Source organism: Myodes glareolus, chromosome 4 (genome assembly GCF_982192425.1).
Source record: "Myodes glareolus chromosome 4, mMyoGla1.1, whole genome shotgun sequence".
In the NCBI taxonomy this organism is placed as follows: Eukaryota; Metazoa; Chordata; class Mammalia; order Rodentia; family Cricetidae; genus Myodes; species Myodes glareolus.
This window is the reverse complement of record NC_142029.1, coordinates 48,071,586-48,097,020: the sequence shown is the minus strand read 5'-3', so window position 1 is coordinate 48,097,020 and position 25,435 is coordinate 48,071,586. Positions and strand designations below refer to the sequence as shown.

Here is a 25,435-nt window from a genome sequence, read left to right as displayed (position 1 = left end):
CCTTTCCTCCTTAAGCAATCACCCTTACCAACACTGATAGATACTCCCCACCCCACCTATCCACTGGACCCCTGACCCTCTACATCCTTAACCTCTCAGCATGGTAACCACAGCCAGAAGTTAAGAAAATAAAACTACTGAACAAAGCACAGATGTTTTAATGCTCTCTAGAGTTAGGCCAGTGGTTCTCAACCTGGAGGTAGAATGATGCTTTCACAGGGTCACATATCAGATATTTTGCATATCAGACATTTATATCATGATTTGAACAATAGAAAAATTAAATTTCTGCAGTAGCAACAACAACAAAAAAATGATGGTTGGGGGATACCATGACATGAGGAACTGTATTACAGGGTCGCAGTATTAGGAATATTGAGGTTCACTGAGTTAGGCATCACTGAATTAGTTTACTTGCCTATTTTATGCTATGTCAGAAATAAAGTCCAGCTGTGACTCTACCAGAAGAAGAGATCATTCAATAAACACCACATATGGCTATTACTCCATTACAACAACTAATACTCTTTTTTTAAAAAAAAAAATACCAATCTGCTAGCCTCACATGCATGAAGAGAAGACCTGGGTTCGATCCCCGGTATGGCATAAACAAGGAAGCGTTGTACACACCTGACATCAAAGTGCTTGCTAGGTAGACGCAAAGGAGCAGAAGTCTATAAGGTTAAGGCCATGACAATGGCTAGGATTTGAGAAGGAACTGGGCAGAGTGGTTCAGTCAGTCTCAGCTTTGGAAGCTGATGTTCAGGATTATAAGTATAAGGTCAATTTAGACAACAGACTCCATTTCCCTCTCACCCAAAAGAGGGACAAAAGACTCCAGAAGTCAGAGAAGAAGGATGACATTCAGTCGAGGTAAACAGATGAATGAAGGCAGCGAACCCAACCACCCAAAAGAGAAGGGGAAAAATATGAAGCCCCTCTTTTCTTCTTTCTTGCCATAGAATCTGGAATTATTTTCTAGGCAATGAAAACAACTTCCACATGGTAGAGTAATGCTATGCTGAGGCAAGGTTACATTTGCAAGAATATTTAAAGAACGGCAGCGAGTGAGTAGGCTTCCTTACCCTGTGGAAAGGAATTCAGCGTCTGTGAAGGTCATCAGAGGTGAAGGCAAACTCATTTACTGACAAGGTTTATGTAAAAGCTCCTTTCACTCCGATTTTTCAATTAAAAAATTTCTAACACAATTTCCTAGAAAATGCTACAATATATTATAACTAATTGTATTAATTGTTTTATTTCTTTTTAAAAGTCTGGGGCTTCTAATAATTAATGTGTACATAAACTTAAACCTAACCATAATTTTATGGTTTTACTCACAAGCCATAAGAAAGAAAGGGGAAAAGTACTATAAGAGCTTCAGGTTTACAAAGAAAGAGTTCTGTATCACCCGGCTTAGTCCTTTAGAGAAAAAGCAAGTGTTTATAGCACATTCAAGGACTCATTGTGCCTAAACAGACATTCAACGACTCATTGTGCCTAAACAGACATTCAGCAGGCTAACCCACTTGGCAAGGGTTGGCCACAATCCCTAAGGGAAGGATCTTTTCATCTCAATGCACTGTGAGTTAACCAGAAGTAAATTACCACTTGGGAAAATGAGGATGTATCTACAGTCGCTGCTACAAAAGATAAAACCGAACATTCTAAAACATATTGAGGGAAATCTAACAAGAGTGCACTTACCATTCAAATTAAAATCCAAAGCTGACTTCTCTGTGCTTAGTTGAGTGCAAAATGGCTACAGAAAGAGATTAATTCGTGAGCAGCTCCTGAGCTAGTGTGTAAGAAGCGGCAGTAAACTTTCCAGCACAGCACAAACTGGGCATGGTGGTGGATGCCTGAAATCCAAGCATCTGGATGGATAGATGTGGGAAGAGCATAAATTCATGACCACCCTCAGCTATGCAGTAAGCTCAAGACCTGCCTGGGCCACCTGAGCCCTCACTGCAAAAGGGAGATGCACTAGAGTGGAAAATAGAGAACTGGATGGTGTCCCACTCCCGCTAACTGCCTGTATGTCCTTTAAAATGTCACTCGACCTCTCTGGGCTAGAGGGGAGGCTGTACAAGGATGGTAAGGATTTGTTCTGCTTTCTAGAATGCCTAAATCTGAAGGAAATTTCTTCTATGGTTCAGGGAAGGAAACCACCCCAACTGCCATCATGACAGAGAAATGTACAAAAGCACACGTAAAAACGATAGCTGTTTATTTTTAGCTAAGACAAGCTATTTCAAAAATTAAAAAAAATCAATTAATAACATTTCTGTTGTATAAAGGAGACATTGTAAGACTCCAAAATTAATCTGCAAGCCCCACCTTCCCAAAGACCAGGTAAATTCCTGGGATGCTGGGAGTTGTACAAAGCCCTACAGAAAATACGGTGATTGAATGGATTTGTCCTTAGAAAGGCCTACAGCATGAGTCTCGCTGACACTCTCTGGGATTCCAGGGAGTGGTCCCAATCTGAGTCCATCCTGGTCAGTGCTTGGCTCGAAACTGCGGAACTGGTTTTTATCTTTCAGATTTCAGGATTAACAAGATGGCTATAGATTGGCAAGCATACTTCCTGTAAGACAAAAGCTGTTACAAACCACATCAAATGCCAACTACGTGGGAGCTATAGCAACGTACTTCTTTGTTTAGCAAAAACTATACCAAAACCAAAAGCTCTCCTGAGCAGATGAGAGTCATCTGCATGGCAGTGTCCCCGAGTTATCACCAGCTCGCTGAGAACGCTGGAGCTGTGACAGTCTGGCCCGGTCCTTGGGCTTAGGTGCCACCCCAGGTTTTCAGTCTAAACATTAACACATTGTTTGACCTACAAAAGAAGAGATATGGCAGGTGTGTTATCTTCAGCTGGTTTGGGGCCTGGCAACCCAATGTACCCAGGGGCCAGTGTACCCCTGGGGTACAGAAAGAAGCATGGTGGATCAGGTCACCTTGACACAAACAAGCTTTAACCACCGGGTAGGAACAAAGATGTTCTAAGGAGAAAAGGTTGTGGTCATTCCTGTGGCTGTCGGACAATTGAAACAGTCACCCCCAGGGAACTGGAATTTCTCCAGTAATGTCGTACAGCAAGTAGAGAAAGGCCTGGTGCCAGTCAGAGGAGGAACTCCTTTCTGCTTTTCATTACTGCTTGTCCTCTCAGGAAGAATTGGGAATGGGTGGCCAAGCCTGGCTTGTTGAGCCTTCTAGAACCCAGGCTTTTGACCCTAAACACTCCAGTAACAAAACCGCTGGGTTTGTTTCTTATCAGCCTTTAACACAACAAATACACTGTGTTAACAGACCTTTAGCACGATAAATACACAAGGTATCCATGCCAGTTCCCAGCCTCCACTGCAGATCTGCAAGCATCAGCAGCCAGAGAGCATTCCGTGTTTTTCTTAACTCAGCGACTTTCCCAAGACCAGTCCGGAGAGAAGATAAATTTCAAGACTATCTCCCAGGAAGGCCCTGCCCAACCCAGGGACAATGTCGACATTTTACACATGATATAAGTTAAAAAAAAAAAAAAAACTCACAGCATCTATAAAACAATTCCCATGCATTGCTTGTAACTTTGAAATTTCAGTTGAAATTTCAGATTTTCTTTCATGGTTTTAAAGGACTAATCATCTATTCATTTATATAAGCATTCTTTGAATTTATAATAAATACTGGATTCACTTTGAGAAATTTCCAGTATGAATCTACATGTTGCTAGAGTTGTTGAGGTCAGAGCATAGACCCTGGCAACTAGAATGAGTCAGGCTCAGTCGCTGCCCTCAGTAGGTCAATTAAACAGACAATAATAAAAAGCAGAGAAAGATTAATCCTATGTGGCCACATAAAGAAGAAAAAGAAATAGAGATTCAATAAACTCTGCCCGACGCAATCCTTCTTCAGGTCTTGCCATGGCGTTTACATTTATTTTCTTACATGCATTACTTATTTCGCTTGTTATTCAGTTAGTCATGAAGGAGGGCAACACATGCTACAGAACATGTGGGGAGTCAGAAGTCAAGTTGTATGAGTCTCCATATGGGTTCCGGGATCAAATTCAAATCCTCAGCTTAGTGACAAGCAACCTTTACCTACTGAGCCATCTCGCGAGTCCCAAAGTTTATGTTTAAATAGCAGACAAGAGCTGTATATAAATAAACAGTCCCACTCAGGTTAGGGTCATTGCCCCATCACTGAGCCAGCTCTAGCCTCTCATGCAAGGTGGTCTGGAAAGTGGTCAGAACTGTGTGACATCTCTTCCTGGCAGACAAGTTCCTTCTCTGGCTGGCATGGGCTTCTGTTTTTTCTATCTTCTGGCATGGGTTTTCTGGGGAAATTCCAATTTGGGGGATCACTGCTTCAGTAACCTGGTAGCTGAAGAAAAGGCACTGCATGTTTCCTCTCTTCATTCCTGCCAGGATGGCTATACACACTATAAACCATATGATACTAGGGTACCAGGGGCAGAGTATCTTAGACCAAGATCTTGGCCCCTAAAGAGATTAAGTGTACTAACACAAAAAGAAATAATGAAGCATGGGGGATCAATAGTAAGCGCCAAGGATTTAAGAATCACAGAAGAAAAAAGACTAGGATGTTGAGAGAGCCAGGGAAAATACTCAGCACTTAATGATGATGGCTTCATCTTATTGATTCCTCATGACAACACACTGTATAGTATTTAACTGTGTATCATCCTACTTTACCCTGTTACAAAACAGTTTTAGTATTCCCAACTCTGGAGTGCTTTCAATATATTAAGTAATTTGCCCAATTGGTAAAGAAGTGAACCCAGATTGCAACTTGAAAGCCAGTGATCTCAGGCACTGGACAGCAAAGTTCTATCCTGAAGAAACGTTCTAGCCTGGGAAACAGCAGCCTCACTTTCGCCCTTACTACCTCTAGCCATTATCTCGCTGAAGCTCTGTAACAGCCCGTAACAACCCGTGGCAGGCTTGTGGGCTCCATGTTCGTATGAGATCTCTGAAACTCGAGTTCAGGGGCTGAAGTCACACAGTGAGAAGTGAGTCAAACTAGAGATCAGTCCTGAATCTCTCATTGCCCACTGTTATGAAATGCTGTCCTTCAGTAGAAGGAAAGGAACCACAACACACTGGGGAGGAGCAGGGAGCATGGGGAAATACTTGTTCAAACAGTGGCCTGAACTTTGGAGTGGTTCAGTGTTGCTGCTTTTGGCTATAGCAGATCAGCAGCAAGTACTTTCAGCCAGAGATACAGATGATCACAGTGTACAAGAAAAGACCTAACAGATGGGTAAGGTGTGTAAAAAGGCAACTGAGAGGAATTAATAGGATGAGGAAACCAGTTTGAAATTCTTTCTAAGAGAAAAGATGTAAAGGGTCAAAAGCTGGAGACAAAAGGTGGTTGGGCTTCGAAGCAGGAAATAGAAATTTTACAAAGAGGGGCTGAGGAAATGTCTGAGTGGCTAAGAATGCTTGCTGCATAAATGTGAGGACCTGATCTCAAACCCTAGCACCAATGGAAAAAGCCAGGTGTGGCTGTGTCTGTAACCCAGCATTATGAAGTGGAAGAAACGGGAGGATTCACTGGGACTTGCGAGATGCCAGCCTAGTTCCAGACTCAGTGAGAGACCCTGCTTCTGAGCAATAGTGTAGAGAGTGAGAGAGCAGGAATGCAACACCATCCTGTGGCTTCTACTCCTGCACATGGGCATACACACTAGTCCACACACATATACACATACCACATGCATGCACTGCATACAAATATATGGCAAAGAAAAATTTGATAATACTTGAAAATTACATGGTAATAAAAAGAGAGACAAGAATACTTTTATGTGCACAAGCTAGCTATGAACAGAAATATAATAAAAAGAATAAATTTAGAAATATGGAATTAAGGACTAGTGGGACATCTTGATGTTTAACACAAGCTGACCAGGACGGCTCAAAGAAGAGGAGCTAGGACATACAAGCAAAATCCTGCCTCTGTGAGAACAAAAGGCTAGTTAACGCCACCACTGTGGGAACTAAGTCTCCATCTTGCTTCTCATAGATGTGCAGCTCAGTCTGTGGGTAGCAAATTTTTCTCGGGTCAAATGACCCTTTCACAAAGGTTAGAATATAGGATATTTACATTACAATTCATAAAAGTAGCAAAGTTACAGTTATGAAATAGCACTGAAAATAATTTTATAGTTGGGGTCACCACAACATGAGGAACTATATTAAAGACTTGCAGCATTAGGAAGGTTGAGAACCATGGGACTAAGTGCATAATAAATATTTACCATCCACATGGTTATGTGAGTCTATAATCCTTGAAGGCAGAGGCAGGTGGATTGTGAATTCAAAACCAGCCTGGGCTATACAATGTCTGTCTTAGTTGGGGTTTCTAGTGCTGTGAAGAGATGCCACGACCATGGCAACACTTATTAAGGAGAAACATTTGATTGGTGGCTTACACTTTCAGAGGTTCGGCCCATTATCATTATGGCAGGACCTGGCGGCATGCAGGCAGACATGGTGCTAGAGAGGTAGCTACGTTCGACATCTTGCACAGGAAGCAGAAAGTGGTCTGAGACATCTTTTGGGTATGGCTCAAGCATATATGAGACTCAAAGGCCACCTCCACAGTGACACACTTCCTCCAATAAAACCTTAGCCACTTTAACAAAGTTACATCTCCTAATAGTGTCACTTCCTTTGGGGGGCCATTTTCTTTTAAATCACCACACCATCTCAAAACAAAACAAACCAAGATAAGATAGAACATCTTCACACTTTTTGTGACACAATTCAAATTTCTTTAGCCTATCACGACTTTGTGGTGACTTTTATGTATTTGCATGAAACCTACGCCCAGTCTTCAGCATAACCTTGCAGGTACCACACAGTCCTAATAAAGAAGGAAATGGGAGCGTTGAATGTGAACTCCTCTCAATGAGTGATTCTAGCCTCCCCCAAAGTACTGATCTACTCAACCTAGAGGGGTATATTCAAAGACCCTGCCCCCATGGTGCCCCTTTAAGACCATAAAAAGTTACAGTGGAGTACTATAAAATCATTGCAGCCACCTATTTATTTAAGTTGTGTCTTGGGTATTCTTCACACATGAATTCTTAAAATGTCTCAAAAAAAAAAATCAAACAATAAAACCGTCACTAAACGTTAAAGGCAAGAGTGTGTTCTCCAGGATCTCAGAATTGGCTAACAGTACGTGGAGTCTGACTCCAGACAGTGTCCTACTCACTCTCTTCTGTTCTGGAACAGCACGAGCCACTCGCACCTCAGCCCCGCCATTCCACTTAGTGGTTGAAGAGGGCTGGAGAGGTGGTCAGAGGCCTTTTTCCCTGATCACGGAAAACCAGTCAGAAATGGTCATGTACAACCCAGGCCTTGGGGAAATGAGAGTTAAGACCAGGATTTTATTGAAACTGTTAGAAAACCAGACTTGCTCCTTTCTGCTGGAAATTCTAGCTGAAAAGGTGATCTCCAAGTCCAAGCTGCCAAGGACCACAGTAGACATGAAGCTATTGCAGATACAGAGTCATAGCAAAGACAGACTGACTCCAATCCAGACACATTTAAGGCTGGCTGTTCTGTGTAGTCTTCAATTTCTGCCCCAATATTATCCTACTTGTGTTTAAGCCAAGTTGATTAAGGTTGAATCAGGCTATAAATTCTCAATGGAAGGACTCCCAGATGATCAAATTGTCTAGGCAGCTCTCAGTTTAAATTCAATCAAAATATAGCCCCTCTATTTCATTTACCAGCCGGGTTATTATGCTGTAAACCTAAAACAACAATGCCTTATGTGAACTTTTTGCTTGAGAACTCATAATTGCAACTGAGGGTACATAAGTTTACCCCTTCCTAAACCGAGATAACATAAGCAAACCAGGAAGACGAGCAGACCACAAAGGCTGCAGCAAAGACAATCTGAGCTCCAATCAGCTCATCTCAAACAGGGAAGCTCACCTTTATGCTTTAGCACTGAACTTGCCGCATTCTAAACTGCTGATGTAAGTAAAACTGCACACTGAGAATGTGACGTTAGGAAGAAATAAACAGCGAGCCTGCCTGCTTAGACATTTCCACAAGCAACAGCAGCGATCTCTGCCTTATACCACAACTGAGAGAATCTAAAGTATCATACCCCATTCCACTGCAATGTGGGTTGCAAGTATCAAGGGAGCAAAAGCCATCAATGCCACAAACACGGCATAAATAAAGAGCAGAGGGTGAAAATGAATAAACCCATATTGGGAACGCAGAGTTTCAAGACCAACTATAGAACTTCATGTTTTCAATATTCAGCATTCTTTTTACTTGATACTTACACTTGATGTATAAAACACTCAGAGATATCAATTCCCCCAAACTAGCCAAGCCTGACCACACTTAGTATCTAAGATCAGAAGATATAGAATGCATCTAGGTAAGTGTTTTGGTGTGAGAAATGAAGCCTTACCAGTGGATAAGGCCTCCTCCCGAACATCTCCTTCACTAGGCTGATGAATGTTCCAGGATGTTTTTGGAAGTGAAGAGATCTCTTCAGGTGATGCTAATCTCACCATGTCCATGTGATTGCTCTGGAATTGGTACCGAGGGATGAAGCAGATTTTTCCTTGTTTGAAAATGTCCTTGATTATCTCTTCTGTCTCAATTTCATCTTGCATGCTCAAAAAGATGGAAATTCTTTTGGAATTTTGATACTGACTGTGGGCAATCACCTAAGTGGGAAATGAAAGCAATTATAATTCTTAGGACTGCATTTTTCATAAACCAGTAACTCCTCTGACCAATTTCTCCCTTTCGTCACAGTTTTCTCCAAACAAAGTGATACAGTGAGTTCATGCCATATTCTGATGCCTGCTTTTTATTTTAGGACTCAAGATTAGTATATTTGATGATCCCTTTACCTCTCTGCTAGGCCTACTGTCTGCAGCATTAATCATTTAGAAGACATGAAGTGGAAAAGTTGTCTATCTCCAGAATTCCTGAAGTGATCCCAGTTCCCAGTACATGTAAGAGGATTTCTGGTTTATTTTCTCTTTGGAATTTGGATTTACTCAGTTTCCAAACTTTGGATTGTTGGATATTTCTCCCATCAGTTTTACTCATGTAAGCTTAACTTTCCTGACCTCTTCAGAATCTTTCCTACATTTAGAGGGATACACAACTCAGCACTTCAGTCTATATAATGTAAGTCATGAGTCAATCACTGCTTCTGTGTCCTAAATAAAGGATTCTGAATCAGTTCAAAAGCTCCCACAGGGACCATGCTTTATAACAGTCTCTTAGCTCTACCAATGCTACTCCATTTAGGAGGGTATTCACAAAATTCATTAAAATGGGGCCAAGGGGCTCCTGGTGGAATCCCTCATCAGGCAAAAGGAGCTAAGTTTTAACCCTAGGAACTTACCCAGACTCAGAAGCTGGCCCTTAACTCCCTTTTGTTCTCCATTCCTTTTCTGCTCTGGCCTGTCCTCCAAGCTAAAGAAAGGACAATGCAAAAGCCACTTACAGTATGACTGGCAGGAAGATACAAGTAAAGAAAGCCAAGTTACATTTAATACAAAGGAAGAGAGAAGTCAAACAAAGCATATCAAATCGGGGCTACAGAAGAAAGTCAAGCCCTGCTTTCTGAAAGGCTGTAAAGCTGTTAGGAGGCTTGGCAGACATGGAACAAATGGAAATGGGGATGACCAGATTTGGAGTAGGCCTAAGGCTCTGACATCATTTATTATACGAGAAAGTATTCCTCTTAATCTCTCTAACGCAGAGCGGAGAGGACTGAGAGCTGAATAAGCAGTAAGATTAACAGCTAGAATTCTGTGTGAGACTATGCATATGCATTTGCCTGTCTTCCTTCAAGCCCATTTACACACTATTATTTGTTAAGAAGGGAGGATAAAAGGGAACTCATCGTAACAAGGAAGACAAAGAAGCAGAAATCTAAGTCCTCTAAGACAGAGGGAGGGAGGGACAGTATTTATAGACAAAGCAGCACTAAAATATGGACACAGGAAGAAGGCAGAATCCCCTCTTCTCTTAGAATTCTAACCTGCCTACAAAAGCAGAGGGAATCTTGTGGCCAGCACACTTTCATTCATAAATATGTGCAGATAAGAAAAACCAGGGGTTTCATTCAGTGGTAGAAGGCTTCACTGCCATCTGCACAGGGAGACAAATTAGAAAAAAAAATACGGAAAAATGTTCAGAGACACAAAAGATCAATCCAGACTTTTTAACTTTCTAATTAACAAGAATTCCTGAAAGATCCAAAGGAAAACTAGTAATCAAGATGTGGTGGCTTGAGTAAGAATGAACACCGTAGGCTCACACATTTGAATGTGTTGTTCCCATTTGCTGAACTATTTAGGATTAGGAAGTGTGCACCTTCTTGTAGAAGGTGCGTCACTCAAGGTGGGCTGTAGAGGGCATAAAGTCCTTCTACACACAGATGAGCACAAGGGAAACCAGGATGTTAAACACCAAGGGTTGTCTCTTCCTTCAAAGGAAGAGATGTATCATCTGTTTTCTGCCCAGAAGGCTGGGAATGGATTTGATTAATAGCCTGGTGACCTCTGAACTATCTCTATCATGAGACCACTCACGGTTCTCCCATATTCTTATGTTTGTCTCAGTCACCCACTCTAGACTCTTATCTTGAGCACTGTTTCTCAGCCAGTGGAACCCACCTTACGGGAGATATCACACGTGCTTTACAAATGGGAGCAAAGGTGGTTAATAGTCTGGTGACCTTTGCACTATCTGGATGACCAACAGCGCCTCAGATCTTTCCCAGACCTTTAACATGTCACATCTGGTCAATGTATACAATGCATCTTAATGGGAGAAGACACGTGTACCTTGGAAAGAGTTTCAATGTAACCATGTCTTAATTATTATAGACACGGGACTGAACTAATTATCACCAGAAAATTTTCCAAAATGTGCTGTGCTTAAACATGCCTAAAACAAACTGTCCTGTGTAGGGCTCTAGAGGTCTGAGCTAAAACCAGTCAGTGAGTTGTGCTGAGCCAGACTTCCATGTTTTACGCTAATGACACTCTTCTTGCCTTTGGGATAACAGAGACCCCTAGAGTGGGCTTTGAGGTTTCAAAATCCCATGGCAAATCCAGTCTCTCTCGTTCTCTCTCTCTCTCTCTCTCTCTCTCTCTCTCTCTCGGCCTCTCTCTGTCTCTGTCTCTCTCTCTCTCTCTCTCTCTCTTTCCCTCCCTTCCTCCCTTCATCTTGTGGATAAGGTGTAAGCTTTCATCCATGCTCCCCACCATAATGATTACAGACTAGCCTTCTGAAACTGTAAGCAAGCCTCAAGTAAAATGCTTCTTCTTCTTTTTAAGTTGCCTTGGTGTCTCTTCACAGCAACAGAACAGTAACTAAGCCACAAGATAAAAAACATTAAAAAAAAAAAAGTCTCTAGACTGGAAGTCATAGATGTTGCACAGAATGAGAAATAAAAACTTGAAATCAATTGAGCGTTCAAATGGGAGTTGAAAATCTTTTAACATATATTAAAAAGTCGGGTCTAGAGAGACGATTCAGGAGTTAATGCTCGTGCAGACAACCTGGGTTCAAATTCTAGCACACACATGGGGGGCTCAACCATCCTTACAACCATTCCAATCGTTCTGACCTCCAAAGACCCCAGGCGCGCGCGCGCGCGCGCGCACACACACACACACACACACACACACACACGGCACTTACATACATACATTCAGGCAAAAAATTCATACATATGAACTAAAAATAAAGATTGTCAATCACATAGGTATTTTCTTTAAAAATAATTTGAGGATACTCTTTAAAAAGCTGAGATGAAAAAGTACATAAGAAGATGGCAAAAGAAGGCAACAGGTTACAGATACGATCCTAACTCAGAAGCAGAAACCCAAGGGGTGACTGTGGATACAGTTAACTCAAAACGTGAAAATTAATCTACCCAAAGATAAACTCAGATTCTAGTTTTGCCAGTAATACAGGAAGATGCAATTTAAAACTCCTAGAAAAACAGACACAAATTCAATATACGGTCTAAGTATGTACAAACAAAACATAACACATTTTTGAACAGCTGTATCACTGAGCCTTATCCCTAAAGCTACAATTTTTCATTCGCCTGCTTCCTCTGCTAGATCTTATCTTTTTCATCTCTATAATCCCAGTACACAGCTAAAAGGCTTACTGCTAGGTGTTAAACGCCTGTGAATGAATTAAATTTAAACCGGAATCTGCAGGCGTGGTTCGACATTCCCTACATCTACTAAAGCTCGCAGCAATGCGTATCCACCACAGCAAAGTAGCTCGGCTTGAATGAACAGACGTGCCGGTCGGCCTGCCCTGAGATGATACAGCGCTACCCACTGGGTTCGCCCGCAGCCCTACCGGGCCAGCCTGGAGGTGCGAGCGCGGGCCCAACGAGAACGCGCACGCAAAGGGGGAGAGGTGCGCCTGCGCAGACACGCCAGCCGAACCCAAGCTTCCAGGCGTTTAACTCCCCGCAGCTTTCTCGCACCTTCTGGGTGAGGAGGTGAGACTGGCGCAGCCGTTCCTCCGCGCTCAAGGCCCGCAAACGCTGCTTCAGCTCCGCCCGGAGGCTCCGCTTGGCGCTGCTTGCTGCGACCGCCGCCATCACGTGGCAAGCACCGTCCCAGCCACGCCCATCGTCCTCGGCCGCCGGAGTGGGAGGGGACGGGGGCGTGGCCCCTGTGGCCCAGGAAAGGTGCGTTGACCACTTAGCCGGCTGAGCCGGCCCCCGACTTGTGGCAACGAATGGCAGCGTGCCGTGGCGTCCCTGGCGTTTGTGCTGGTAGCCAGATACCTTTACCCTCCCCCACAGCCTACGGAGGTAGCTGTGCTTCTGGCGAAGGTCTAACAAAGGCCGTTAGCTACCATCGCGGACTCAGTACTCTCTAATTTCCTTAACGTGGAGTGCAGGGTTGAAGAGGCCTCAGAAGAAGGGCAACGCAAGCCAGATGGGTGCACATCATTGCCGGTGGACACTCGGCTCCTCCTCGTCAAAAGATAAAACATTCTGCCTTACCACAAAGTGCCTTTCTCCCCCTTTTTCAGTCAGTTGACTCATTACTTTGGTGTAGCTGATACAACAAATGGCAGGCCCCTTCTGGAGAAGGATGTTCCCTCTCTGGGGAACTCAGGACTCAGTCACCCTGTTCATTTTTATTGAAGTTTGCCTGCTGTTGGAACCTGCTGTTCAGAGACACATAATGCCTTTCTCTAATGACCTTTGACTGAGTGGGGAACACAGAGTAAGGTAAGTAGGTGTGAGGAGCACTGGCTCAGATTTATATCACCTCCACCCCCATGTTACCCACGCCGTAGCTGGGTACTGATTTTTTTAAGAGTTAATTCTCCAGAGCTGGGGAGATGGTTTAGTTGGTAAAATGCTTGCTACACAAACATGAGAAGCCGAGTTCAGGTCTCCAGCACCCACGTAAAAAGGCATATAGTTCATTTCGGTAAGATCTAAAGTGCCTGAAGATAAAGCAAGGTGGAAGAGGGAAACAGAGATGAACAGAATTCTTATGGACAGTAAACCAAGCACTGAATTCACGTACATCTGTGGTCTCCTCTTTATGCTCCCAACTCAGGTCAGTGTTGCCATGCCATACCTGCTTACCAATACTTGACTATGAGTGTGGTCTATGAATCAGTGTCCCCTGGAAGCATGTTAAGTATGAAGAATCCTGAGCCATCCCCAGGACTCCCAGACCTAGAGTCCAAATGTTTGTCTTAATAATGGTCCTCAGGTGATTTCTTATCCATACTAATGTTTGAGAATCACTACCATAAATCAATGTGTAGCAGGTATTAATCTGCAGGAAGAAATTCAAACCTTCATGTGCTTGTGGTCCTAGGTTTTATCACCAGCACCCTCCCCACCACCCACACACAATTGTACATGTTACTATTGATAAATTGCTCTGGAGCCTTTATTGCCAGCAGAAACCAAAAACACAGGAAGACTCAGTAACATAAACGTGTCAGACACTGAGGGCAGATGTTATACTTGGCACTGCAGAGTAGCTAACGCGAAAGAAGAGATCAACCATTCATGTAGAAAACAGGTTGTTAATGATCTTATAGGATATCTGAACCTTGAAGGTTCTAGGCCATTTTGAGCTACATAGGTACATAGGAAGACCCTGACTCAAAATAAAGCAAAGCCAAAGAAACCTCACATAGGACATCTTAAAAGTGGTGGCACACACATCTATTAGCAGCATTCAGAAGACTAAGGCAGAGGATTGTGGTGCCAGGATCATTCTAAGCTACACAAGGAGACTGTGTCTTAAAACAAACACAGTTTCATGTTTAAATGTAAAATTCCCCCACCCACAGTCTCTTGTGTCTGAACACTTAGGCCTGGTAGAACTGTTTTGGGGTGCTTTGGAACATTTCTAACAAGCCAGTCACTGTGGGCAACAGAGCTCAACGGTGCTATCTTGGTCTAACTCACCTCAATAGGATTTTAAGTAACTTCCTACTTGGTCTTCTTACTTATTTCTTTTCCCTTCCTCAGTTTAACGGTGGAAATGAAATACTGTTTAGGATGAAGCACCACTGCTAGAGTGCTTGCCTTGCATACACAAAGCCTGGGGTATTGGACCTCTAGGACCACACCACAGGAACTGAACTGAATGTGTTAATGAGGCGTCTGTAATCCTAGCCCTCAGGATGTGGAGACAGAAGGATCAGGCGGTATGGTCCTTAGTGACTTGTCCCAGTGTCTTTATTCCCTCAGTTAGGAATCACTCCGCAGTAGTGTTGATAACTGAAGTCCCTTGTAAAAACGTGCCTGGCCTTGAGAAAAGGGGCTCTGTCGTTATTGGATCTAGTAATAGACTCAAGGGACATGTAATGCTTATGATCTAGAACAAAACAGAGGATTTCTATATTGCCATCAAACTTGATTTAAAAATTGGAGCATGGTCTAACAAAAGACAGTTTTCACACACACAAGTTTAAAAATGGCTTGATATTCATTTAATTGTTTTTGTTCAAACTGCTCCAGGTTCCTGCTGTAGGAGCAGGAAGAGAAGCAAATTCTTCCTAACTACTAGAAAGGAAGACTGATCATATATAGTATGACTATTGACTTGGTGTGCGGAAAGTGAATCCTACTTTTTGTGTCTTGCCTTGGGCAAAAATGGAGTGGGGGGTGCTGAGAGAAGAGAAGGCAAGAGAACATCAGAGAGAAAAATGATTTGAGGCTTCCTTTTCGGGCATCATTTTTGACCCCAACTCTATATATCTGACTGCCCTATCCATTGAAGCCCCAGTGAAAGGCCAGAGAGTAAAGGTTGGGGTGAGTACATCAATGAGAAACTAAGCAACCAGAACCTCTGAGGATAGAGGAAGTGTGGACTCAGGAATTGTTAGGAAGCAGATTTTAGCCCCCATACGGTTTAACCTAGAATAACTTTGAATAGCAAGCACCCTTGTATGGAAGAATCTCTCCCTCAAGGAAGAGGTAGAGAAGACACTACCCTCAGATCATCATCGTACTTCAGTACCTGTCCCTGTGTTGAGTATTGTTGAAGCTCCAGGCAGACTCAAAACTTTAAACCATGAAACACATACAGAAACAAATATCGGTAATTTATTCCATAAAGTGAGAACAAAGCATCTGCAACTCCGGAAAGTCAAGTCTCATCTGAGTTGCGTGTACATGGAAGTACTAAGTGCTGGTCACCATTGTCACAGGAGCCAGGGTTCTCTCTGGTCAATAGTGTTGCTTGAGGAGAAAAGAACATTTTCCAGATCTGTCCTGTCATTTCCAGAAAAGTCAGCCAGCCAGATTTAGGTTCAAATTTCTTCATGAAGCCATCTTCCTATGAGAACAAAGCAGAGATTTAAGAATCAGTGAGATAATCTTCTCTATACTCTCCCTATGTGTAGTTAATTTATTCTCAGCATTGTTCACTACTCCAAAGCTAAACTCCTTTAGAAACACCACCCAATAGAAATACAGATTGAGCTATATATGTTAGTTTCAAGGGGTTTTTGAAGCCATATATTAATAAGTGTCTTTGTAAATCTTCTGTTGCTGTGAAGAGACACCATGACCAAGGTAGCTCTTAATTTCATTGGAGGCTGGCTTATAGTTCCATTCTCATGATGGCAGGAAGCATGGAGGCATGCAGTAGCTGCTAAAGAACTACATCCTGATTCGATGCATAAGCATAGAGAGAGACTCTGGGGTTGGCATGGGCTTTTGAAACCCCAGTGACATATTTCTTCCGACAAGGCCATACTTCCTAATCTTTTTCAATTCATTCAAATAGTGCCACTCCCTTGTTACTAAGCATTCAAGTACATGAGCCTATGGAGTCATTCTTATTCAAAGCACCACAGAAGTAAAAAAGGAGAAAGAATTTGAAAACATATCTAGTTCAATGTGTATTTAGTATATAAATATCTTTCAGGGTATAAATAGTACGAAGCCATTATTGAGATATTATATTCTGTTTTGCCTACTAGACTTTCAAACTCCAAAGAGTAGTACTTTCCTCTTCATTCAAACTAGCCTTGTTTCTGTTGCTCACTAGTTATAAGCCTCAGGGAAAGAAATTCTCTGGTTTTTTTGTTTTGTTTTCCTCTCTTTTTCTTTCAGTTGCATAGCACTAAAAAATAAATTTATATTTATAAATTGTATTATGCTAAAAATTGTTATTATTATTATTTATTTGCTTTGTTTTCCAGACAGGATTTTTTCATATAACAACTATGGCTACCCTAGAACTCACTTTATAGACCAGGCTGGCTTTAAATTCATAGAGATCTGCCTGTCTCTGCCTCCCAAGTACTAGAATTAAAGTACCACTGCCCAGCTGTATTGAGAATTAAAAGGACTCATAGTAAATCGAGATTAAAACAATGTTCTTGATTCTAAGAGAATGTTGTGTATTTCCACCATAATTACTTTTGAGGCTGGCCTTTTTTTTTAATTAGGAAAATCTAAGCTGGTATAAATGCCTGTCTAGGATATATGAATTCCCAAATTCAAGCTCCAGAATACACACACACACACACACACACACACACACACACACCCTCCCCCAAAAAACAATGAACTATAGCACACTGTAACAATATTTTAGCAACTTGAAATCTATAATTATATTACATCTTCATTAGATATCGCTTCTAGCCTCATACTAACTCTTATTTTATCTAATGAGGATACTGACACTTGTGGGAAAGGTAGCTAAGATAATACAACTCACGGAGTAACGGCACATACTGTGTTCTCAACTCTTGGGAGATGGAGACAGGAGGATTACTGTAAGCAAGGCTTGACTACACAGTGAGTTTCAAGCTACCTTGGGCTACACAGCAAGAATCTGTACCAAATAAATTAATAAATAAAAGATAATACAATTCTTTGCCTGGACCAGGGTTGGGATGCGAACATTACACTCTTTTCACTCCATATATTTCAAAACAAGCCCAAATGACAAACTGTTCAAAACACTTATTTTATTTATTTATTTTTATTTATACTCATTTAATTTTCCCCTTGAATTTTTGAATCTTGTGTCTCTATCTCCTAGCACTGGAGTATATAGCCATGCCCCATCATGCCTGGTTCTGGCAGTGCTAGGGACAGACACCAGAACCTTGTGCATGTTAAGCAAGCAACCTACCAACTGAGTTATATCCCCAGACTGTGTTCACATACTCTGTGTACCACCACCCCTGATATTTTTTGTTCATCTAAGTAAACTTTTGCTCTGCATCTTGTCAGTTTCAGGATTACAATGTCTCCAAATGTTTATGCCATAATATGACTAATACAGAAAAAGTGAATGAGGTGTAGCTTCTTGCGAGTCAGAGGACTCTGAAAATTTCTGCAGATCTTGAAATTACTAGTCATGGAGTCATCATCACACCAGGCAGCCACCAGAGGGGAAAGTATCTGTGTGTGGTGTGCAGAGTCAGCTGTGAGACACATGATGTCATGTTCTACCAGAAAAAAAGAGATTCCTCACTTCCCTGTTTCCTCTTCTTATAACCTTATATTCTCACATAGTTTCCACAGTCTTGGTATTTAGACATTTCTTGTTCCCCTTCCAAGGATAGACGTAATCTTATAGCAGATAGGCAAGTAATAACCTTTAAAACCTCCTTTCATTAACAGGAAAACTGATCATTTCTGGGCAGTTAGTATGCTAACTTCTTACATATTTTCAACTTATAAGGTAAAGAAAGTAAAAGAAAAGGCTAAATGAAAATATAACATAGTCACAAATCTATAAAAAACTAAAATTAAAAGAACTGAAAGCCAGGAAAATATATTTATCAGGAAAGAGTTCATTCAAATGTAAGAAAAATTAATCAGGCCTTAACAGTTAAAAAGAGAAGTTCACTGAGACTTAAATTATGAATAATACATAGGAAAACACTATGAGCAATTAAAGAGCTTTACATTACAACACAATCAGTTTTTTATAGCTATAAAAATATTTTTCTAAACAGGTTCTTTTAAAACTACTTCTAGTGATGCAATTTGAATCTTAAGGCAATTACATAAAAATAAATATACAAATAAGAATTCATTATCATATCAGTAATGTAGTAATAAACAAGAAATGCCCATGTCTGGTTATTTCCTGGAGTAGTGAAATTTTGCTAAATTGGGCTACTCTGATTTTGAGAAACCCTAAAACATAAAGTAATATACCAAGTTGCCATGGTTTGTTCCTACCTTCCAAAACTCAGGCTGAGCCTTAATTGCTATTTTGATAATATTAAGAGTTGGAATCTTTAAGAAATGGTTTGGTCATGGGAGCACCCCTCCATGACTATATCTAGACTATTATCCAAGGAGTGGATTATTTGTTAGTAAAAGATGTGTTCAGCCCTTTAGTAATCCTTCCTCCCTCCTTCCATCCCTGCCTTCCTTCCTGCAGCCCTTCAATGCTGGTACCCTTCAGTGCTGGTGCCCTTGGATGCTGGCACTCTCAGACTCTCCAAACAACTTTCTTTTTGTTATTTTTACTGTGTGATATTCTCTTATAGTATTATAAAGCAGACTAACACATATTGTACCAATAACCCAAAGAAAAATAAAACCCCTGACTCTTTTTAAAGATATACGTGGGTATCATGGTCACTCCTCTAGACTATTAATTCAGTTATTCATTTGACAGCTGCTTCGGTGGTTTGGAGCTTTTGCTTTATGGTGGAGTATGCGCCTAACATTTACAGGTCTTGACTGTTCAGACCTTTGGAAATGCCTTTCCTGAGAAGAATGATGAATCAATCACCTATACATCTCTGTGCATCTATCCACTCTGCCCATTCACTTTATTACCAAACTGACTACACCATTAGAACAAGAGGAAGAAGGCAGGAGGGGAGAAAGGGGAGGAAAAGAGGAGAGGGTCACTTAGCTTAACTCTTACTACTCTTACTATTCTGGTTACTTGGAAGGGGCCAATTCTGTGCAACCCCACTTATAAAAGGGATTTTTTTTTGTAGTTAAAGCAGTTTTAAAAAACTGTATATTTAAATTTTTGGAATTTCCCATGTAACCCCTCTATTTACATATTCGTGATGTACTTTTACAAGAAAACTTTCTGGTTCTTTATATATAGGTGTTATTGTCTTAATTTTTATTATGTTTATTCTACATTGTTATTATTACATTATAATTATGTATTATATTTATGTATTATATTATATGTATTATAATTATGTATAAATTACATAATGTAATTATTACTACATTATGCTATATTATGTTGTTATACATATGGCACAGGCAACCTGAAACTTGGAGTACTTCCTAGGTGACCTAACCTAAGTCATGCCTCTAATAAGCAGGTAATTTGAAGTTCAGCCGTCAGATTTCATTGTCAATTCCTGAGATATATAACTATTTGTCAGGTACTTTCCATGCAATAGATGCTATGCTAAGCATAAGGATATAGTGATGTGTATAGTAGATACAGTCCCCCTCTGTGGGACTAATGACCAAATATTCTTCTCTATTATGCAAGTTTGGACACAGGAAAGTGCTCGTCCAAGAATATGAAAGTAGGAAAGTAACCTGAATCAAACTAAAGTATGATTTCCAAGGGGTGAGACATTGAGTTCCATCTTAAGCACACTCTTTGCTTCACAGATAGGGTCTTGCTATATTACCCACACTGGCCTTGAAATTCTCTGTGCTCAAGCAGTGTTCCTTTAGCCTTTGCCCCTGTGTAGCTGAGGCTATAGACACCAGCCCCTAAAATCTACTCTAATGGCTTTAGGAACTATCTTTTCCTCCCAAATGCTCATGATAACTTAAAAAACATCACATTAAATATTTTACCATGTATTATGAGTCCAACTGTGACATCAAACTGGTAGAGGGAACTAGAGAAAATAGAAAAAGTGTAGAGGATGAAGAAAAACAGACAACAGATTGAAAACTAAAGGGGATATGGAAGAGAAGGAAAGAACAGAGGAAGGATGAGGGGGAAGGGAAGAGATAGAAGAGTGAGGAGGGGAGGGAAGGAGGAAAGGTTCAAACTGATTTCTTTTTTTTTTTTAAAAAAAAAAAGGAGAAATGAGTTTATGCATCCCATGATAATGCATCAGTCTCATGGTTTTCCCTTTAGTGCGCGGAGGCCCATAGTGACTGATTTCTAACTGAAGTGCACCATATGACTTTTTGTGTTAAAATATACTTAGACTTGATAAATGGAAGCTACTCAAGATTGGTATTTATTAATAATAACAATAGTCTTGGAATTGAACTGAGTGGTCACTTGTAGGAATTGCTCTGGATGCTTGGTGTGTGTGTAAATCATGTGATCCTTGTGCCAGCCCCAGCTGATAGGTTGTAAGATGGCTTATTTTTACAGACAAGGAAGCAAAATATAGAGAAGTTATATAAGTTGTTCCAGTCACACGGAAGCACTCAGCCCTGCTTGAATTGGAGTTGATGCTCCTGATATCTGTGCTGTACTTCTCTATCACATCTTGGTCTGAAACTTCTTCTAGAGTTTCAGGCACATTTCAAGTGTGACAAAATCGTAGGTTGCATGTTTTGTGATCATTTTAGGGGTTTCTCTTTCAAAAAAGGAAAAAGGAAAAAAAGTGTAAAATACCCACTTCCCCTTCCTAGTAGGATCCCTGACTACTAGCATATACATAAGCATTTTCTACAAAATGAATCATTCAGAGTAAACTCATTCATCAGAGCAGAATTGTCAATAGAACTGTGAGAAAAAAAGGTATTTGTTCGCTATGCCTGTGTGTACTGACTCACTATAACACTATTTGCCATGAGCAGAATAACTGATTTCTCTAGGCTGGAATGCAGAATTGAGATTGCTTAAAACAATCTTAAAGAGCACTTCTATCATACCTACAGCATAAGATCCTAGATGTAAAAATAAAACCAATCTGAGAACTCACATAGGAGCTTTATGAAAGGTGAGGTATATGTGTGTGTATGTGCATGCATGTGTGTGTGTGTGTGTTGCATGAGATGTACTTTTGTATCTCCATTAAGATAAGTGTTTCCTACTGTATATCTGCTATTACCTTTATGATTCCCAGGCAAACACATTACTAGAAATTCTAAGAGATCATTCCATACACTTCATTCATTTTGAATTCTACAAATTCACATAATATGCTATATTAACATACATTTAAGTAACACATATTTTGTGTCTTCCTATTGTGCTAGACAATGGAAACATAGAGTAAACCTATAAAGCTTGTAAGACTATTCTCTACAGAATCCTTTGTGGCTTCTATGCTAGAAGACGCTTGCCTTCACTTGAGGTGTATACAGTGCAGTGGAGATTTTTCTGAGTCCTTCCCACAGCCAACTAGAAGAAATATAACCAAACATCTGATCTGTTTCACCTAGACCCAAATCAAGATCAGTTAAAAGAAGAGTTACAGGTAGTTGAAAGCAAATGAAAAGGAGGACTGCTTTACAGTAAGACATAGCACTGAGCAAGCAGACTTTCAAGAAAGAGTAGAAATGGAACACAGTCTAAGTTCAGTAAAGTCAGTTGCATCAAATGTTTAAACACTTGTAATTATTGAAAACATCTACAGTTTTAGAAGGTAATCAACAAACTAAAAGAAGTTTGCCACATAAAAATAATTTGCATTCAGATTGTTCAAAGAATTCTTTTGTTAATAAAGTAATTGGAAACTGAGCAAAAGAAATAAACAGTAAGAATCCAGTAAAAATTATCATTGAACATGGACTTGAGCTCAGCATGAAGGGAACTTTAATTGTACTAGTAACCAAGGGCAAAATTAATTAACATAAGAAAACTAAGTATATGTTTGTATTTAGTATAACAACATGGAGAAATTACAGCAGATTGCTAGGACCTCCTTGGACCAAGGAAATGTTGGATACTCTAACATGCTGTTTGCAAGATTATAATGTGGTAGAACCACTATGGAGCCAAAAAAATCTAGTAATTTCAAAATGAATACACACCATAGAGTTTTCAACTCTGTGGCCAAATATCTACCCTAGAAAACACCTACGCACAGGAAGGATAGATATTGGTATATTCAAAGAAACATTGCTTGTGACAGAAAACTCTGGAAATAACCGAAATAAGAGACCAGGTCTTTGACAGCATGTACATTCAACAAAACATATTAAGAACTCTCTTAATTTTTATTTATTGTGCTAGGGATTGCATTAGGGGCCTTGTTCATGCAACACAGGAGTTCCACAATTGATCCTGTCCTTAAAGTACTCTTTTTAAAGTACCATTTTTAGTACCCTGAGTTAAAAGAAACAGTTACAGAATAAGTCCATATACTGTTTGAGGTGGGGGTTAAGCACGACTTCCTATGGGCAGATCTGGCTTTCTACTGACTCTCTATGGAGTTGAAGATGACCCTGACCTTTTGGTCCTCTTCTGTTTTGTTCCTGAGCTCTGGAATTACAGAAGTGCACTGCCATGTCTAGCCCAGATACTAATTTGTAAAATGTTTTTTCAGAAAGACTACCATGAGACTGGGGGTACAGTGCAGTGATAGAGCATGTGTTCAGATTGTGTTAGGTTCTAGGTTTGATCCCTGGTGACAAAGGGCTGGGGGCAGGGTGGGGGTGGGGAGTCTTGCTAGCCAATCCTGATGGTGTGCATCCAGATTCCCAGATAAGAGAAATGCCAAGGGTGGTAGAATCACTGTACTCTGGGGGTTGGAGGCCAGCCTGGGCAATATGGTGAGATCTCTCAAATGAGAGTGGTCGATGTTACAAGTATTTTCTTTGGGTGTGTTCAATAAACATGCTAGTTTATTGAATATACTTTGTATATACAATAGTAACAGTGGACATTGCTTGAGAGAGATAAAACCTGGAGCTGGAAGAGGGACTGCCTGGGGGATAGAAATGGTTTTCAACTCCGTGGTAAGCATATTGAGACACAAAGTTAAGCATCTAAGTCTAGTCAGGAAGGGTTTCCCAATAACCCGAGCTCCAAAACCCTTGGCATAGTCTTGGCTTTCTGAGATACTGATTAAAAAATAAAAGCAAATTTTTATATTTGAATATGCTTTAAAATGATTCCTTCCAGTGAGGCAATACATTATTTTTATCATGAAACTTTAATAGCCCATAATTTGTATATTATAAATGAGGAAATGTCAGTGTGTAAGTAATGAATGTACAAAACTATGAAGCTGACTACTACAGTACAGCAAAGTACAAATAACAAGATCTAACATCAGCTCTTTCTGTGCTAATTCTCCATTGTCGTGAGAATCCTTGCAAAAGGCAGACGCTTAGGGGTCTGCACTGCTGATTCTGAAGATTCAGTAAAATGCTGCTGCTTTCAGGCCCAGACCTCATGAATGTAGTTCACAAGGTGAGAATAAAAGCTGGAGACACAAATGTTTGCCAACTATAAAGTTGTAAGGTCCACTGAAAATGACCCAGGAGATTTTTGTTTTGTTTACTTTTAATTAAGAGCATCTAAAATAAGATATACAGACTGCAATCTTTTTGTTAGAATTTTCTCATTTGTTTTAACTAGTAAGAAAACTCTCTATTCCAATTTTGCAGAGAAATGTAAAAAGAATGTCATCACACATACCCAGCCTCCATTCTGACGTATCCATTCTCCTGTGTTATTCATTATGAATTCAGCCACAAAACTGGAAACTTGCTTGTAAGCATCCACATCCAAGCCAGTCTGCTCTTGTGAAAGTTTTTTGAGGAGAACACCCCCAAAAGCAAATATAGTCACAATCCTTCCCCAGTTAATGATGCCGTCTTCAAATTCTTTTTCCATTACTTGATTGAATATTGTTCTGACAGTATCTATGGATTCCACATCAAAGTCATCCAAGTATAGTTTCAGATTCTTTTCAACTTTTTTCTGAACTGAGAAAGCAACTCTTTGTAGCACCCTGGATGTTTTGCTTGGAGCCGATTCAAAAGCAGGAATCTGCAGTACATACTGAAGATAGTCCTCAGCCAGTGAGTGGATGAACATGAACTCACAGTCAGTCATCGTCCGGGGCAGAGCTAACTGGAACTATCCTCCTGGAGGCTGAGGTGGCAACTAAAACAAAGACAAGGTTGGGCAGCGGATGGGGTGATCATATTTGCACACTGCTGGAATTTCTCTTTACGTATGTGGGCTGTGTGTGAAAGCAAAAATTCGAACTGTGAAAGAGAAAAAATGTTTCAGAGAAACACCACTTCCTCTTCCTCTTATGATTCAATTTAAGCATCAAGAATGAGAGGATGTAGAGAATCAGATCCCTGTAAGTTCCTGGGAACTAGAGCCCCTTCAAAGTTGCTGTGACAATACTACTTGAAATGTAGATACTCTAGGTTGAGAAGAGAAAAAGTTAGCTCCTTTCTTCTCATATTTATAATTTCTTATAGCAAACAATCTAGCTTTATGCCCAACTTAGTACATATTCTTTTTTAAAAAGTACATATACTTTTGTTTTATGCCTGTGCCTGAGTTTATGCATATACAGCATGTACTTGCAGTGTCTGTGGAAACTGGAGGAGGGTGTTGGGCTCCTTAGAACTGGAGTTGCAGGCTATGGGTGCTGGGATCTGAATTTGAGATACCTTGAAACAGCAGAAAGTGCTCTTAACTTCTGAGCTCCCTTTCTAGTCCTTCATACATATTCTCCGGTCGTATGTATTACCCTGTATCTGGGTCAGAAATCATGGGAGAAATTAGAAGGGGCAATTATGCTAGAGTCACAATGCCTGGTATCCGTTGTAGACAAGTCCTTCTTCCTGTTTGCTGTGGTTTGGTTATGACCTGTACTTTGAAAAAGGAAGCCATCTAGAATGACTTTAGAGGGTTGAGGTAACACTAAAGGAGATGACCTAGATAATGTCTGGTGAGATGTAGAGGCTTAGTGGTACTGTC

The 25,435-nt window shown here is 40.6% G+C and overlaps 3 protein-coding genes across 6 annotated transcripts in view; 1 reads left to right on the top strand and 2 right to left on the bottom strand.

Moving 5' to 3' along the window:
• Positions 1 to 12,700, bottom strand: part of Mthfs (methenyltetrahydrofolate synthetase) — a 29,779-nt gene extending 17,079 nt beyond the window's left edge. Inside the window, exons 1-3 of one of the 3 annotated variants that reach the window (XM_048445556.3) lie at positions 12,544 to 12,668; positions 9,424 to 9,494; positions 8,470 to 8,731 (exon numbers count right to left, since the gene is read on the bottom strand). In XM_048445556.3, the coding sequence (XP_048301513.3) occupies positions 8,470 to 8,677 (208 nt within the window). In that variant the 5' untranslated portion in view covers positions 8,678 to 8,731; positions 9,424 to 9,494; positions 12,544 to 12,668. Of the gene's footprint in view, positions 1 to 8,469; positions 8,732 to 9,423; positions 9,514 to 12,543 lie in introns of those variants that run through there. The other 2 variants (XM_048445488.3, XM_087905464.1) reach the window with 2 other exon arrangements.
• Positions 12,701 to 12,767: 67 nt separating this feature from the next.
• LOC125407675 (uncharacterized) overlaps positions 12,768 to 25,435 on the top strand; it is a 108,828-nt gene continuing 96,160 nt past the window's right edge. The window contains exon 1 of one of the 2 annotated variants that reach the window (XM_087905460.1): positions 12,768 to 13,302. The gene's annotated coding sequence lies outside the window, so the exon portion shown is untranslated. The remainder of the gene's footprint in view (positions 13,303 to 25,435) is intronic. The other variant, XM_087905461.1, reaches the window with a different exon arrangement.
• Positions 15,630 to 24,712, bottom strand: Bcl2a1 (BCL2 related protein A1). The gene is given in 3 exon segments (XM_048445569.2): positions 15,630 to 15,798; positions 15,800 to 15,883; positions 24,131 to 24,712. Coding segments are annotated over 3 exon segments (528 nt in total). The 5' UTR covers positions 24,551 to 24,712; the 3' UTR covers positions 15,630 to 15,774.